This window comes from Chelmon rostratus, chromosome 23, assembly GCF_017976325.1.
Source record: "Chelmon rostratus isolate fCheRos1 chromosome 23, fCheRos1.pri, whole genome shotgun sequence".
NCBI classification, from domain to species: Eukaryota; Metazoa; Chordata; class Actinopteri; order Chaetodontiformes; family Chaetodontidae; genus Chelmon; species Chelmon rostratus.
This window is the reverse complement of record NC_055680.1, coordinates 14,025,249-14,043,449: the sequence shown is the minus strand read 5'-3', so window position 1 is coordinate 14,043,449 and position 18,201 is coordinate 14,025,249. Positions and strand designations below refer to the sequence as shown.

Sequence of the window (18,201 nt, the reverse complement as noted above, 5' to 3'; positions counted from 1 at the left end):
AGTCGTGATGTGCAGGAAAAGGTGCTTTACATAATTTGGGATTTTTCCGTATTTCTTTTTTTTTTTGATAGAGTGCATGCCCACAGTGAAATATTAAAGCATTCCAGTTCAGGGTTTTCTCTGTAAAGCCGCACTAATTAATATTTTAGTATTAAAATGGAACAAATGACTATGTAATGTGAGCTTTCGGTTTAGAAGGCAGCTGTTTTCAACGATGAAAGCTCTGATAAGCCAGTTATACACTACTTCTCCAGCACCAAACAGCAGACAGACAAGGTTAGTGACCATCTGGTGAACACTGTGGATCATTTATTTGCTAAAGAGCCACGTATATCCCTCAGGAGCTGGTTGAGACCAAAAGAGAGCTAAAAGGGGAGAGAATATTGGAATTGCATTCATCAGCTGGCCAAAACTAACAACTTAAGCGGTGACGGAAACATTAGAAAATGTGTTTACAGCATGTTCTGCTCCACTATGTGGTCAAAAAACAAACAAACAAACAATATATGCAGCTTTAAAGACAGTAACACAAACCAGGCATCATAAGACAAAAGCACACAAAGCAAACACATCAGCGTGAATACTGTAGAAAGTCAAGTATCTCCATTGAACTCCGTCACCGACGCATAACAATATTCACTGTGACATGTCTGTGCCATCAAGCATCTTGACCGATAAAACATTTCATAAACAAAATGGCACAGAAAAGTGAAAATGTTCACATCTACAGTAAACACATGCAGTAAACATGAGGGGTTTGTGTTGAGTCAAACGGGGTCTTTGCGGTGATGAAGAGTGTGAACGTCCTGGATAACACTCCGCAGTTTTTTCCTCGTGAAAAAGTTCAGAGCAGAGCGAGACTCACATATCATCAAATATACAAGTCTGATGTCGTTGTGTGGTTTAAGCACCATCCCAAACACAACAATGTCACTTTGGGATACATCAAGCTGGCAAGCTGCTCCTGGATCAGGCCCATCCTTTTCAAAGTTCGTGGCAGTCTCATGTTTAGGGAAGAATCATGTTAAGCAGCATCTGATTCAGTCAGGCTGCTGAATCTTTTCTCATTGGCAGGAACCAGCTCTGCATGATGAACCCTTATTTTTTGTTGTAAATTTTAGATGTTTTTGTGGCTGGACGGAGATTTGAAGGCCGGAGTGGTTTGATTTTCACACCAGCTTCAAGCCAACTGCACCTTGTGAACCCTACTTACCATTCTTCACCGGTTTAACATTAGAGCTTTATTCCTTTAGCATGACGGCATCTGCGTCTTTGTCTTTGTCGCGGCTGTTCTGGCTGTTTTGTCGGCTCTTCCTGTTAGCTGAGTCCAGCCCCGTGCCCTCAAACAAGCGGGCCATGAACGCCAGCCCCTCCCTCCGGATGTAAGACTTCCCTGCGAAGAAGTACAGCACCGGGTTGGCACAGCTGCTGATGAAGGCTATGGAGGAGGTGACAGCACGGCTCCTGTGCCATATTTTATCCAACCTGGTGGGCGGAGAAGTGAGCAGAGCATTTAATTAGACACAAATTACATTTTTAACTTGTGTGATTTTTATCAATTTACACAAAAGGATCACAGAATATGCAAAATGTATTACTTTCTTTAGCCCCCAAGCCATCATTTGTGTGACAGTCTGCAAACTGAATGAAGTTTAGAGAAACAGTTTAACATTATGTGAGCTACAATTCACTTTCTGAGAGTAAGGTGAAGGATAAATACCACTTTTTGAACAAGGTTTTGAACAAGAGCCAGAAGAAGATTAGCTTAGTTAGCATAAAGACTGGAAACAGGTGGAAATAGCTGGCTCTATCTAAAGTTACAAGATACACCTAGTAGCACTTCTAAAGCTCACCAATTAAAGCACTGTTGGGGGGGTGTAAATACTTTTAGAGAACAATAATTTATCCATGTGTGCAGGACTTTTACGATTTTATAAAATCACACAACGCGACTCTCTGTAAAAACACAAATTATTGTTTGTACATTGCTACTTGTATACAGTTTAAAAAATGTAAAATATATTAATTAGTGAGCTGTACGTTGCTCATAGCTGTATTTTTGAACCTTGAAGAAAGTCAAGGAAATAGTGGTTTCGACTAATGCTAAGCTAAGCTACTGGCCGCCTGGCTACTTAACACATGCACCCAAGAGCGATATCTTTTAATCTCACTCTCAGAAAAACAGCATATAGGTATATTTTCTGAAATGTTGAGTGAACCGTCTGCCATTATGAATCTCTCTATTCAAACACTCCGGACTCATTCCTTTCCAAGTGCAGACCATGTAGAGGATGATAGCGGTGATGATTGGTTTGTGTTTGCATTAGCTATCAAAATAAGATGCATGCAAAATGTTGCGTCATCACTTACAATTGTTTCATTGAACCGGGTGGACACAAGGCCCATGTAACCTGAGAACAAGACGAAACAACTTAGTTAATAACATTGAAAAATGTAATGATCAGCATCTCTTCACAGTTCTAGAAATAATATCACACCTGAATGCATGCTGAATACGTTAGACTGCAGCACTCGAAAGAATGTGTTACTCGTAACAGGATGTGTGACATACTTGCACCATGTTGATGATGTGGTAAGGCAACCAAAACAGGCAGAAGGTCAAGACGATGGCCAGGATGAGCTTCTCGCTACGAATGCGGCGGCCGAACTTGGTCTTGCGGATCCGCCGTAAGATGCATATGTAGCTGACTACAATGACCCCGTAGGGAATTAAAAAGCCCAACACAAGCTCCAGCGTGTACTGGAGGACCACCTGTGCAGGGAAGATGAGATGAGAAAAGAGCAAAAATAGGATTTAATTATGTTGTGCACTATATGAAATGAGGTTGCATGTTTCAAAACCGGGAGAGCGATAAAGAGAAGTTCAAACCAAGGCCTCCTTTCTCACCTCCCAGGAAATGGAACAAGCCATTACTATAAGATTCATGGACTCAATCTTATGTATTATTACATATACAATATATATTACATATACATCTTGTCTGAAAAGGGCTTTACAGTGCTGTCCTGACCAGGCAGTTCAAAGGTGCAGTGTGTAAGATTAGTTTAAGACATTAAAAAATGAACTATATTAACAGAAGGTAAATAATTAAACCGCATTCAACCCCCCCAGTAATTTCAGCTGGGAGATGTATGCAAGCGGCTAGTTAGCTACAATTCGCTAGCTCCCTTTTAAGATCTTTTTTGTCTAATAAATAAACAAAATAATCTCAGGAAATATTCTTACTCCTGTTTTTCTTATTAAACAGAAAAACTGAATGTGAAAAAGTCAGCCGTATGTCTTCTGAATTAGAATTAGTGGTCCAAGCAAGGGCCGCTAGCTGCATGGCTAACTGTCCTAGCTAACTAGCTGACAGCAGCTAGTAGCCACAGTCATAGATAGCTGCAGCAAAGAGTACGGTGAGAAGCAGTCAGTGGTTAGTCGAGCGATATGCTGCCACCTACTTGTTTGGAGTGTCAGATACTCATATCTTACGCATTGTACCTACAAAACAATTCACACCATGACTCATGACGCATATGACCCAGAGTCTCACTGAGCTAGGCTAACAGCTTCCGCCCTGCGCCAAGCTAACACGTCTGTCCACTGCCTACTGTTTTGCCAATAATGGCAGCCAAATTCTTGGTGCCATTTTTTAATTTACACTCCAAATGAATACATACTGTACGTGCCCACCTATTATTAGTCAACAGATTCAGAGGATTGTGCAGCCTTGGTGGAGCTGTTAATTGTGACTGATCATGTGAAGATAATCAGGTTTTGGTGCACTCACGTGACTGTTTTCGTCATGGAATGAATCGCACACCAAAGTGTTTCTCCTATGCTCCACTTTCCTGAAGATCATTGCAGGAACCGAGGCGACCATCACCAGCACCCACACCACCGCCAGCACCCGCAACACCGTCCTCCGGCCAGTGATAAGGCTGAGGCGCTGCGGCCACAGCACCGCCACCAGCCTGTAGACGCTCATGAGCATGATGAGCTGGATGGAGGCGTACATGTTGAGCAGACACAGGTAGAAGAGGACCTTGCACATCACCTTCCCAAACACCCACTTCTTCAAAACCAGGTAGACGATGAAGAACGGGGTGAGAGCCATCAGGGAGCCGTCAGCGAAAGCTAGGTTGAGGATGAGGAGGGTGGTGACGGACTGCTTTCGGGCGCGTGCCATGATGCTCCAGATGATGAAGAGGTTTCCAGGGAAGCCCAGTAGGAAGACGAAGCTCAGGATGAGGGCGCCCATAGTGGTGCCAGTCGGGTTATCCACAATGGTCTCATTACCTGCACTGGAGGATGCATTAATATATGCCATCCTTGTCACCTGCTCAAGAGATATTACTGGTTAGCGTTTGACTCAGGACATTTATTTACACCCTTTAAGGAGCATAGAATAAATAAATAAAAAAAAAAACCTCCATTGCATTAACGCGAACAAAGCAAATCTAAAAGTGTCCGTGGCAGTTTAAAAAAAAACAAAACAACTAGAACATGGCGCCATTTCTGTCCTGACACACCTACTGAATTACTTATTGGCTTTTAGAGAGTTTCTGACTAATAAATAGCCTCACCTCTGACTCCTACTCCATGTTTTATCTGGCACAGGCCTCAGTGTGAAAACGCAAGTATGCCTTTCTTCAGGAAAGCGTGGGAGTGTGGCGCAAGTGCAACAGGTTTTAACGGGGAGTCTTAATTCCTGAAGGACGAGACCAGACACGAGTGGAGAGCAACAGTCACTGCGCTGGTGTCAGTGTTTGGGCAATGATTCGGTCTCAGGTTGCAGCGCCATTCAAACACAGAAGCAATTTAAAGTGCTTTAAACAAACAGTATCATGTTATCATAATCAATTGAGATAACATGAAATAAAATATGAGCACACCAAAAATAACAGACTTTTATGTCAGCCTTGCACTTCAAGAAAATGAGTATTTTCATTTTATGTTACCTTCACTCCACTGCATTTATGCATCAAAATGCACAAAATCAAACCCATTTATATAATATATGTGAGTGCATATTTCTAATAATGCACGTCTGACAGTCTGTTGCACAAAGTGTGCTTTGAGCAAAGCCTCCCTAACAGAGTGGAGGCTGCTGTGGCTGCAGATTCATGCAATGGCTGTGAAATGAGTGCTGTTAAGATCAAAGACCGGAAGGGGTTTATATTTTTCAAGCATATCAGACTTTGAAAAAATATCAAAAACACATCAGTGAACCGCACAGTTGCGCTGGGTGACGCGTTCCTTCATCTTGAACACGTACGCTGGAATTTATTTTGAGTGAAACGCCGTCCCTGACCATGTTTACTCACTAACACATCAAATGCGTATCCATCCGCGGCTGAAAATAGCCCCCAACACATGAACTTTTTACTCGTGTTTGAGTGACGTTTCATAAAAATATAGAGTACAGATGTATCAAGAAATTTGCTTGCATATTTATAAGTGATATTATATAATTGTGAGCTATTTGTTCCGTTTTATCTCTTTATTAATAGAATCACGTGGGCTTGAGGATGTGCGCAACAGACCGACTGGGCAATTAGAGACGTATTGAGAGACAGACTAACACATCGTTGGTTGTGTTCTTTTTAGAGGATTTGCAAAATATCAGCAGCCTTATTCTTTAAGAGATTTGCAGACCAGTAGCAGCGCTTTAAAATCTAGATACGCTTTGTATGACTACAAAAAAACTGAATGCCTCTCTGAATGTTTCAGAAGAAGCTGTCAGCAGTCAATTGTTAGAGATACGCTATAGAGGTCATACAACAGATAATGCTCTCGTATGGATCCTATAGGCCAGGCAACGTATTTACTATAGCGACTTCATGTTAGTGGAAAAATGTTTTAAAAAGTGACATGTTGTCACTTGTTCGACATGTCTTTGCTATTAGCGTCAGAGCACGCCCTTTGCTGCCACCGCTCAAACTGTGCAGTGCCAGTGTGCATATTATCAAATATTCACTCTCACATCCACCAGCCAAACCTGTTCGATATATCTCAGCAACTTGTGCTGTAATTATGGATTATTGCAGTGTAAATAAGTGTGTAATTGGCTGTAGCGGTAAGCCGATGCACACAAGGCGATAGTACAGGCGCAGGCTCTGAGTCACCTGGTTTTAGTGCTGCTCCTGCTCATGTTGTCAATTAAAGAGGACGCTTTAGGCGTTTAATTGTTTGGCATGTAAGTGGGTGGGACCTTAGAAACTCTTATTGCTTTAAAATATAAATATAGGTAAGTATTTGGCACTTAGTTTGCACTGAATGACAGATAATTTAAAGTGAATTCATTTTTAGCCCATGATTAAGAATACTGACAGCAATACATAGGTAAAAATGCATATTTTTCTGAAAAAACGGGCCCTAATTTTTATGCTTGTGTTGTAATTTAAAAATCTTTTCTTCCACCGCAGATGTACCTGCAACAGGTTTTTTAGATCAAATAGTGCTGGATAAAAGCATTTCAACATCTCCAGGTTTCAGAAGAAGAGCGACACAAAGAAATGTGACCACATGGCCTCAGTGTTTACCGAAAGCCGGTCAAACCACATCGACAGTGGCATCAAAGCGGCAGCAATGCGACCCATTGTGCAATGAGCCAACAATGTGACACTACGCTGACTATAACCAGCTAGCTGGTGTCACCGTCATGCCGAGTCTTTTCTGTCCCCATTCCTCTTGTGAGTGGCAGTCTTTTGTTTTTAAACCTTTTGTTTTCTCACAATACAGAAAATTACAGCTCGCCTCCTTCCCTTTGTACAAACAGCTCCTTGTAAAACAAGCCACCGCATCGCAGACCGTAAAACCTGACTGACTCAAAAGGTGTGTTTGTGTGCGCTGTGACTCACGCACATACTTACTGAAAACACACCTGTTCCACCTACAGACACGCATCGTAAATGCACAAACTGTACAAATGGATTCAGAGCACAGCGCAGATTTAGTTGCACAAACCACAGCTGTCAAATTGAAAGTGGTGTCAAAAAAAACCCCACACTTTATATTCTCTAAAACAAACAGCAGGAAAAGATCTCCTGCAAATCCTGAACAAGACAACAAAAGTTTCTGGTTTCTCTCCCAGCGGTAGCAGCAGCTACAGCTGACTGCAGTGATTTGTTGGCAGGTGTGACCACAGCGTTGTCACTGGCAGAAACCAACACAGACTCATGAATGAGAGGCAGGAAAATGGAAAAAAAAGACTCACCGGTTCATCGGCTGTAAAATCCCAACAGGAGAAAGAAGAGACACCCAGAGCTGGAAAAGGAGTCTGAATCTGTTGCAAATGTTATATTTTCCTCCTTTTCTTTTAACACTTTCGTCTTCCCACGTCTTCCCCCCACCCACTCTCTCTCTCTCTCTCTCTCTCTCTCTCGCTCTGTCGCTCTCCATTGATTGATATTTCATGCTTGCAGTAACATGCAGCGCTTTGAGAAGGGGAAGGTGTGTCCCCCGTTACCTGGCAGGCCTCTGCCCTGGCTGCCTGTCAACATCCTCAAACGGCGAGCGAGGAATTCCATCTGTGCGGCGTCGTCCTGAAGGGTTGGTTCGCATGAAGCGCAAACAGATTCGCAAACCAAAGTCTGTTCACCGCCTAATGAATCAAAGTGGTAGCTGATATTTCAAAAGATAGATATCTTAAATGTAATCCATAAAAATCTAATTGCACTACATGGCCAAAAGTATGTGGACACCCACATGGGTCTACCCATGTGTGTTTGCTGAAGACGTCATTTGAAAACCACATGGCATGAATCTCAGTTTTAGACAGGAGGAGCCTGGCTGCGAGCGCCCATTCAGCCAGGAGAGCGTCAGGCCAGGCTCAGTAACGCGTCCCCATACCTGAACGACAAAGTTGTTTGGCGATGGCTCCCGAAAGGACATATTTGACTGTTGAAGAGTACCAGCGACTGGACTTTATCATGTAGTTTAGACTCTGGAAATACTTGATTAGCTTTAAGGTTTGTGGTTCGGGCTGGGATAAGTATGTTGGTTAGAAATTAGTCAACGTTGACTTTTGGTTTGACATGGGACGCGAACAGTGGCCTCCTCCCTACACGGACTTAGTCGCTCTTGATGCTACACCACGTGACTTCCTCCTTTGCTCCCGTCATAATTACTACACCCACTAGAGGTTGCTTAACAGCATATCTAAATATGGGTCGTCTACAGTGCACTGCCATGTTCTTGGGGAGGATGGTGTGGGCTCACAGTTGGCTCTCCAGTTCATCCCAAAAAGGCCTCAGTTCTGTACACGGAACTGGGAAAACCAGTTCTCTGCACACTGCACACTCATGTCGAAACAAAAATAGACCTTTCCTAAGCTGTTACGCTCTATTGCCTGAAATATAATATAACATTTCCACCTCTGTGAAACAAAGGAGCCAAATTCAGTCCATGAAAAAGAAGGTCCAGATCAAAAGCACAGAAAAGCATGTAATAGGCTCACTAATCCACTAGAGGACAGCAGAGGGACTTTAGACTCAGGACCCTCTTGCTACAAGATGACTGGGTCAATGTTGGGCTGATATTAGAAAGCACAAGCACAATCCAACCGATCAGAATGCGTTTTATAATCAAGACATGCTGATATCTGATTCATGTGGTTCACGAAGGTTTGACCTTGTTCCAGGCAAAATTTCCACATCTTCAAAACCAACTTCAGCGCTTGCAATAACTTGCAGGTTGCCGTTTTTTCTTGCCAGGGATGAAAACCCTCTGGATAAGCCTTTAGTCTTATGTCGTTCTCAACCACCAACAGAAAGCAAACAAAGCCTTCTCTCAAGACAACAGACATACAGAGTGGAACTGTGCGGATTTACTTCATTGAAGGTAAGGCAGGCTTTATCGCGGCTTTAAGGCTCTGTTACCTTCCCTCCTTCATTACATTTGATCCACACAAACACACTGATACCAATTGTCTAAAGCCAATATATCAGTCTGTTACAAAGCCCTAACCCACCAGTCAAGCAGTCAACACAGGAAGCTTAACATTTCAAGCTACAATGCAAAAGTTTTTGTGTGCAAAACATTTCAAGAGAATTAAGAAGTAGAACTTTTTTTCTTTTGTTCTTCCATCTTTATCTTTTTTCTTGTAGCTGCAGTAATTTTATCTATTTATTTTTAGTTTTTTGGCACTGACAAAAATCCCCTAGGTCGGATTTCACAGAAAAAACTCCAAATCGCTGTTACCTTTACTGCCATAACTTGACCAGCTGTGCAAACACTCCAACATCATACCATTCATACTCCAGCCCAAGCCTGGGATAAAGAGGCCTGGTGAACGTGGACTTTGTGGAGCAGAACAATCGGGTATGAGACATGATAAAAACACAGAGTGCTCGCTCTGTAATCCAGATACACTCCAATCCTGCTGGAGCAAGGTCCCGACACTGTCGTCTTCTTTTGTGACTTAAACACCGGCAGACATGAATGGAGCCATTCTGCGAGTCGGGATTTGTGTGTTTCCGTATGTTACCCGTGGCAGAGATCCTGGGCCATGCATCCCTAAGGACAGTCTCTAATTGACAGTCAGTCACATCTCTGAAGGACCGCAGAGGAGCAGCACCGGGTGAAAAGGGTGGAGAGTCACAGGAAGTTCAGAGACTGGAAAATCTGAGGAGGAACAAGACAGAAAAGTGAGTCATTAAAGATGATATAGTGTCTTTTGGGGGCTTTGTTTTAGTTACACATTGCCAGCTGTTAATGAAAATATTCTGATTGACTCTTTGACTTTCTATGAAAAATCTAACTGATCCCTCACAGGGCAACAACATCTGTTGCATCTGTCTCTTTTGGCCAGTAGATGGCACTGTTAGCCAGCTACAGGTACACATCTTCTCCTGCAGTGGGACTGAGGCTGAGACACAGGGACACTGTGGTGAGGCTCGAGGTGAGCAGGACAGTAAGATGCCAAACACACCAGGCTGGACGCAGTGGCTTTGTTGGGTTTGGTCCCACAGCAGAAATCACAGGCAACGCCTCCTGGGCCGGCACAGGCCAGAGCAGCAGAGGGAGCAGCCTGCTAGGGGCTGGTCTTCTGCAGCTTCTCCACAAGCTGGGGATGATGGGAAAACTGAGCGGTCAGTGACTTAGCTCTAATCGGAAAGCACATCCAGTCTGATCATCCTGGATCATACTACGCTCTTTAGCATTTCTGTACAGACATTTTCATGTCATTTAATCTGCATGAAAAGGCAAATGTGAAGGTTTACTTTCTAATAAACTGAGGGGAAAAAATAGAAGTGACTCTGCTCTGACCAGGAGAGGTGGAGCTAAATAGAGCAGTGTGAGGTTCAACGTCCACCCTCTGTAATTAAGATCACCTGTGTGTTCAGAGACACTGTGTTAAAGGGAAACACACCAATTCCACACATCCATATCAGTTAACCATGGTTAGTGCTGATTCACCTGTATTAACAGTTGTACACAGTCCTCTGCAGCTCTGAAATGACCTGAGAGAATAATCCTGATCAGGTCGATAGTGATATCATTAGGGTTATCAAGAGTCAGTCTGTGGTGCAAACTGGGGACTATTCAAGTGTCATATCATTTTGAACATTCCCATAAAATTATTTTTGATTCAATTCAGTGTGACTTTATATGTCCCTAACAGGGCAAAGGCTATGAATTAAAAAATAAAAAAATAAAAAAAATCCGTGAGGTTTGACTTTAGGTCTGAAATACAAAAAATAGTGCATTTAGTTAAAACCTTTATTTCACACACAATCTACATGTAGGACAACACAATTCAACTTAACTGTATCAATGTAAGCATGGCTGCACTAATAGTGATGCATAAATCTTGAACGAGAAGCTGGTATTCCACTAAATCAAATAATACCTTTGTGACTGAGGTACAGTATACTGCATATCTGCCTCTGAGTACCCTGCATCTCCAAATACCCAACAAACACCCAAGTTTTCAGAGGCAGCTTTAACACAAACGCCCTATCTATGCATACAAAGAAGTACCATAATTTGACCTCTGCCATCTCTGTACAAAACTTGCTTTGGGGAACCCCCTACTGGTCGGAGCTTGCAGGTGCAGTGTAAGTTAACAATTTGTCATGCCATGCAGCAACCATAATCAAACAAAACGGACAAAAGAGAAAATTTGATTTAATGCTTCTGTTGTTAAAAAATAGATACAAATAAATGATAAAATAGAAAAAAAAACAGATCAGTGGGGAAAAAAAATAATCATCATCCAACATCTTGAGGTTAATTAAAGTGTACAGAATTACAGAAACCCTGTGAACTGCTTTCATCATGTGTCATATGAATTTATTTTAAAGATTCCCAGCATATAATGATGGCCACTTTACTGAGATTTAAAAATCAATAAAAACACAGATCTGGAGCCACCTTTTTCAGTGTTACTGCTTGTCTTGTTTTCATTCTGTAGTGGTTCTTCTTCCCTTTGGTTAAAAACAACTTTTTATAGTGACAATGTGTGAAGCAAAAGTGTCAAACCCACAAAGACGCATCGCCCGACTCTGCAGTTTCCTTCTGCTCTGTGGAGTCCGTTCATCTTCTTTAACCCCACTGTTTTGGTTTTCTGGCCCGAAAAACTAGCCTTTGCAGGCAGCCGGTCATCCCATCGTACGCTACAAGTTCTGCTGGCTGGTGAACATACTGGAGCATTTAGCGGCTACTGCTGCTGACACAAACAGCTAACAGCAGAGTGTGTGTCAACGTTCGACTCCAGATGAAGACTGATGCCTGATATCATGTTTTCACGGTTTTAAAATCTTTTTTCCACCTCCACTTCTCCTCATGACAGCTGCAGCTGCCCTCTGCGCTGCCTCCCATGGTGTTTGCGCTCCCTCAGCTGCATCGAGTCCAACAGCGCCACCTATTACTCCTCCCACCGTGGCCGAGCCGACTGTAGACACGCCTGCCATCACCACGGCAGCAGTCAGTCCTGCTGGTTGTGCACCTCCCATTGCTGCTGTGGCTGGACCTCCGACTGCTGGCACTGCTTTCACAAGTTTCAGTAGTGTTGCAGAGTTCTGCTGAGCCAGTGCGATCATCTCTGCCACACCAAAAAAACATCCCAGCAACGCTCCTGTCGCAGTACCTGCCAGCTGGATCAGAAACCTCTCAGACACCCTGCTTTTCGCCTGTTTTCTGATCTCTTCCACCGGCATATTTCCCGATGACTGTCTTATCTCTTCTTCCTCTGTCTGTATTTCTTTCTCCACTGCTTGCAACATTTTATTGATGTAGTGGTCTCCATTGTTTTCCGCCACCATCTTGTCTATTGTGTTGAGTATGTCCTTTAGCTGGAACTGGTTGCTCCTGTAGTCATTCGGCACGTTGTCCTCCCAGTATTTATTATCCACGACGTGGCACCGACCTCCGCACTTCTTCACCAGATCGCTCAGGTTCTGATTCTGACTGACAAACTCCTCAATTTTCATCCCTTCCGGGAGCTGGTCACCATGAGTGAAGACGATAGCAGCATATTTCAGAGCATCTTCAGAGAAATATTGGCATATCTTGTCGATGACAGCCTGCTCCTGCTCGGTGAATTTCTCCACTTTAAGCACAATGAGAAAAGCATGAGGCCCAGGAGCGCACTCTGTGATACACCTCACTATCTCTTTCTTCACATCCTCCTCAGCCCTGCCCGAGTCAAAGAAACCAGGGGTGTCGATCAAAGTGATGTTCCTTCCATTGACGGATTTGGGTTTTGCTTGGCATCCTCTTGTCCCAGAGTTGGGAGAATGGTTTGTGGAGAATAACGTCTCGCCCAGTAAGGTGTTAGCTAGGTTGCTTTTCCCAGCTCCAGTTTTTCCCAGCAGGACAATCCTTTTTGTGGTTGACGCTGGAAGAGAATGACTCTGTTAAGTACGTTTGTACATTTTCTCTTGTTTGTTTGCTTTCTTTCTGTTAACTTTTAACAGTAGTTTTCTCATGCTTGTTGGCTAACCAGAAGCACTCTTTAATGAAAACATTTCCATGCTAATATTTCCCAAATTAATACAATGATGTTAGGTCCAGAGGGGGAAATGTGAATGGCTAATTTGCCTGAGTGAGTGATTCAACACAAACACAAAATACACTTTTCTATACTACTGTCTTTACTGTATTATAGCCACATCAAACACGTTTGAGTGTAGATAACTAAAAAATCCACTTAATAGGAACATGAAAAATGGGTGCCGTGGAACTGATTTCAAATTCTTTGCTGTCCTATAATATCTATACCCACCTTGGTCTGGTTGGTGAACATCTTTTGTGAATCCTTTCAGTTGGAACGCTTCCTCGGCAGACTTGAAGGCCTGCAGAGGAAAGTATATGTACGATTTAATACCAATTCCAGTATATGCTCACCTGATGCACAGGAAATGCATGCTGCTGTTTCTTGTCCAACGGTTTTAAATTACAACTGATTATACTGCTTAATTGCTTCAACAATAATCAGTCTTGAGATTTACATTTAAGGCAGTAACCATTTTGTATAACTAGACATTTGTAAAACAGTGTTATTTCATACAGGGCAGTCAGGTGACTGAAGAATTTGGAAAAGATAGATTTTCTATAGGTCACTATATTTTGTGCAACTTGAACATTCCAGAGTTTCAATGTGTACAGTCAGTGTATATGGTACAATGCATTTTCCATTACCTCACTAGTCTCTTCGTCATTGGGGTGGATGACGACGCAGACCAGCAGTGGTGTTCTGCTGTCTCGGTTCTGTTCGAACGCATGAACTTCCTCCAGCAGCACCCTGGCCACCACGCTGTCAGGAAAATCCAGAACAGCCCCAAGTGCAGGGACAGCAACAGACCTGAACCCTCTATTCTCACAAGAGGTTAGGACGTTGTTGATGGACAATTTTAGAACCTGGAAAAGGTCAGAATTTAATTATTTTTAAGGCTGGACATGGAAAACATTGTATTGTGGTGTAGAGAAGCAGCAGAGAACACAACTGCTGACAAAGTCTTCTCACAGACAGACACAAGATGTGAGGACACAAGTGAAAACACTTCTCCACTTTTTCACCTGGACTGCAGTTCCATCTTGGTCATCATCAAAGGGAACAAGGTTGAGGAAGAACACTGCATTAGATGGAAGTCGAGGCAAGCCCTCCACAAGGACTGCGTCACCAGGCATTTCTCCTCCTGCCTCCTCTCCGAACCTTGAGGTCAGCTGAGGTCCGACCATCTTGAACAAAGTGTTTCCGACAGGGGTCGAGAGAGGATAGTGGCCGACCATGGGCAATACCACAGCATCCACCTGGGAGGAGAACAGGAGATGTGGTGGGAGTTGAACACTTAAAACAGTTCAAATCAGGTGACACACACAGTAAGAAATAAATAAGAAATGTAATCTAGTCAATACTAGTCACTCTGAATTGTTCTTATCCTTCAATATAACTGAGACAAGATAAGATCTAGCCTGAACACGTTTGATACATTTTCTTAAAATCTCTGAAAGGTTTCTCACCAGCTGGGTCTCAATGGTTCCATGAACGATCTCGAGACGGACACCATCTCCAGGAGCTCCAGCACCGACTCCTTTTAGTTGGGCGGATGCATCCATCTGGATCTCCAAATGACTTGCTGCACCGTTTCCGTTGCTTATGCCTTGGAGAAGCCTGTGACATGCCTCATGCATGGCCATCACTACATCTGCTCTGTTATCAATCAGGATGATTCTGCTCAGACTGCGCCCTCCCTGACTGCCAAACTCATTAACAGCAGTTGCAATGGCCTCGGAGCACACAGTGACAGGAAAACCGGACGTCCCTGAGCTGATACAAGGAATGGCTATGGACTGAAACTTCATGATTTCTGATAAATTTAGAGCAGACTGGACTGCTTTTACGAGTAAGATCCTTTCTCTGCCGTCCACTTTTCCACCTACAGGGCCAACAGCATGCAGCAGTTTCTTGCAGTTTAAGTTCCCCCCTGTGGTCGCTACCACATCGCCTATAGGAATTTTCCCATAATACCTCACTAAGGTGTTGCTCTCACTCTGCACTTCAGGACCACCTGCTCTGCTCAGTGCTGCAGCGATACCTCCACTGTGGTCCAGATCTTCATTGGCATCGTTCACCAGGGCGTCAGCATGCTGTTCGGTGATGTCACCCTGACACACAAGCACCTGGATCCTGTCACGACGGCTGCAACTGCCAACTGTTGTGTTCGCTTCACTCAGAGCTTCACTCACTTCATTGTCGATTTCCTTGAATTTTTCTTGCAGCTTTTTTTCTGTGTCATCCAGATCATCAGCAGAGAGGCTGAAGATATGTAACTCTGTGTTTCGTAACTCTATTTCCACCTTGTCACCAACCCCTAAAAGGGCACCTAGCACCCCTGGTCCTGCATTAACCTTCTTTAAGAAGGCCAAAACATGTGGGCTCATGTCAGAAACTTTCCTTTCTAAAACTGAATTCTCCTTATCAGAGATCCAGTCTTCAACCTTACAAATCTCAACAGAACCTTCTAATCCTACATCTCCCTGCGTCACCTCCACTCCTGGAAAATCTCCTCCCAAACTGCGCTCTATCTCTTTCCAGAGGAGACGGAGCTTGGCTTCGCCCAGTCTACGGGTACAGTTTTGCCTCTCACTTAAACCTAAGCTGTCCTCTACATCTATCAATGTGGCTGTCACCTGAGGACATTCCCCAACCACAACAACCATCCCAGCCTCAATGTACATCCTCACCTCATCCTCGGTCTGACGAGAGATGTAAGACTGAAGCAAAGTTCTAATTTTGAGAGGGTCCACCTCATAGTGGCATATGTAACCATCAAAGAGTTTGTCTACCCTGGCTTTCCAGTTTTGGACTTCATCTCCAGCACCAGGTTGAGCTAAACTCCGGACTAAAAGCCTCCCCTCCTCTGGGTAAAGCTGGGTAGAGCAGGCCACAGAGGCGAGTTCCTTCTCTAGTTTCTTTCCAGCCTTTGAGCATTCCTTAAAGTAATGAAGGAGGTAGGAATCGAGCTGTAGTTCATATTCTTCACCACTTGGAGGAGGTGTTGAGGCAGGAATGGACCGTGGGCTCTGTGTTGAAAAGACATTTCCAAACTTGTCTCAGTTTTCTTCCCATTAAAACAAACAAAGTTCTTCACATCATTTAACCACAATATTCATGAATGTACAGCGTTTATGATGACACAGCCTCACTGGCTTTATATAACTATTTTGTGCTAGCCTTCACTGGAGATGTAAAATCCTGGTTTCCTGGGGAGGGCGTGATGGGAGAGGAGGAGGTGTGAGGATTTAGGCTGCCTCGTACGTTGAACCGCACACCATCCACAACATGCTCAGATCTCTGCAGGACTGCCTGCTGATCTAAGACAGAAAAACTGACATTAGTGTGAGTTTGAAATAAGGGAATTGCTGCTCTTCATACATAAACCACAGACTGTGTCTAATTTTTAATTTACATATTAAGATTAAAAAAAATGAATGTATAAAATATGAGACTGTGCTATAGAATAAACTGTCCAGCAGTACATAATGTGGTTATTTCCACTGGCTGTAACATTAAATGCAACCGAGTGTTAAAGCATCAGTAATAATATTGCAATATGATATAAAATATATTATACAATATATAACAACATAACTTGCAGTGGATTCTTGCTGGATTCTTGCTTTTTCCAATACATGTGGGTGAAGATTATTAAAAACATTCAGCTACTTGAAGAAATAGCACTGACATGAGTTCCACTTTCCCTGGAAAGTGAAACTTTAGGATTTCTCTGTTTAGGATCCAATCACAAACTTCCCAATGAATCTGTGGGATCTCCTCAGTTGGGGCCTCCCATTGTGTTCATTAAGGGAACATGAGTGAAAATCTGAAAAATAGAGTCGAGCTGGTATTAAAGTGACGTATTATGAAAGATGCGTCATACTTGTGTGTTTTACCTGAAAAGCTGTTTAGGATCACAGCAGGTAAATTAATTCCGAGCAGTCTTTTTTATGACAAGTTATGTTTATTGTTTTGTGTGTCATACTTATGATCAGCTGACAGACTATTTAGTACTTTAACACATTCTGATTTACCAGTTCAGAGTTTTTCAGTATGGAATCAAATCAGGCTGAGCTGTTGGGAGTCAGATCTGGCAGATATTTGTCCCTCTACAGTAACAACCTGCATCTCTTTCACCTAGTCACTAAGGCAGCCACACTGTGTGTGTTATAGTAATTATTGAAATGTGCATATCATATTGCACCGAAATAACATGCCAGGAGTCAGGGTAAGGAGCTGCAATCCCTGTATAGCCTCTCTATTTGAATAGAACTCCACACCAAACTCCATTCAAAAAATTATACTTTTAATTCTCTGCCCACACTGTTGTTGGAAAACGTTTAATCAAGCTGAAAATGTGAGGTAACTTTTGTAATCAAGATAAAGCACATGTTTGCGATTACATGTTACCAAGACCACAGTGAGACATTTTTTCTAAACACAGCAGTGACATAAACAATTCATGTCATACCGCTGTGTTACTTTTGACCCCACCCGTGTGTTACTTTCACTCAGGGCGCTTTTTAAACCAACATTACAAGAGAATATATTTGACATATATAATTACTGAAGACATGATCTGATCAGTGATGTACGCTGCTTTAGGACATACCTCTCTGGTGTTTAAAAGCCACGCTGAAGGTTTTCTCACCCTCGCGCCTCAGAGGTCCGCACTCCCCTCCGCCTGATTTGCGGCGAATACGGAAATACTTTTCCATTTTCTTCATCTGCCCCTCGAGCAGGCCGGGACACTCGAAGAAAACGGGATATCGGTAGTTATCACCCATGATTTTGCTCTTGTGACCGGATGGCTCCGTGAACCGAACCGCGAAGCGTCCGAGTTTGGGAGCGCAGCCGCAGGAGCTTCGTGCCTGGAACCGAAAACGAAACCTAACCAAGCGGGGTTATACCCGCAGCTGCACCATGCATGTCACACACTGACGGCACGACTCCTGCAAGTATTAAAGACAATAAAAATAATTTCATGAAAAATAAAATAAAATCACTCTAGCCTGTTTGTTTTGTTGACATTTGCATTGACTTCCTCATTTTTGGGTTCTACAAAGTCAACTGATGTAAACTGCTGTTAATAATAATAATAAATAACCAACTCCCACAAACAGATAAGGACAACACCATCAAGCATTGTTATTAGGGCTACCCCAAATCAGGAAATATTCATGTTTTATGT

The 18,201-nt window shown here is 43.1% G+C and overlaps 2 protein-coding genes across 3 annotated transcripts; both read right to left on the bottom strand.

Moving 5' to 3' along the window:
- Window positions 1-1,241: 1,241 nt before the first annotated feature.
- LOC121626396 (leukotriene B4 receptor 1-like) lies at window positions 1,242-11,631 on the bottom strand. Of its 2 annotated transcripts, XM_041964879.1 has the most exons (7): window positions 11,496-11,631; window positions 9,939-10,073; window positions 7,224-9,631; window positions 3,795-4,343; window positions 2,573-2,773; window positions 2,371-2,411; window positions 1,242-1,485 (listed from the first exon to the last, which is right to left on the bottom strand). In XM_041964879.1, the coding sequence occupies exons 4-7, from the start codon at window positions 4,332-4,334 to the stop codon at window positions 1,242-1,244; spliced, it is 1,026 nt and encodes a 341-aa protein (XP_041820813.1). In that variant the 5' UTR covers window positions 4,335-4,343; window positions 7,224-9,631; window positions 9,939-10,073; window positions 11,496-11,631. The 2 variants fall into 2 exon arrangements, with proteins under 2 accessions (XP_041820813.1, XP_041820814.1); XM_041964880.1 differs by lacking the exons at window positions 7,224-9,631; window positions 9,939-10,073; window positions 11,496-11,631 and adding an exon at window positions 4,591-6,972.
- A 108-nt stretch (window positions 11,632-11,739) lies between these two features.
- On the bottom strand, window positions 11,740-17,877 carry LOC121626379. Its single transcript, XM_041964858.1, has 7 exons — window positions 17,623-17,877; window positions 16,188-16,327; window positions 14,474-16,036; window positions 14,030-14,263; window positions 13,652-13,870; window positions 13,236-13,305; window positions 11,740-12,848 (listed from the first exon to the last, which is right to left on the bottom strand). Exons 1-7 carry the CDS (start codon window positions 17,795-17,797, stop codon window positions 11,755-11,757), a joined length of 3,495 nt encoding a protein of 1,164 aa, XP_041820792.1. The 5' UTR covers window positions 17,798-17,877; the 3' UTR covers window positions 11,740-11,754.
- Window positions 17,878-18,201: the final 324 nt, after the last annotated feature.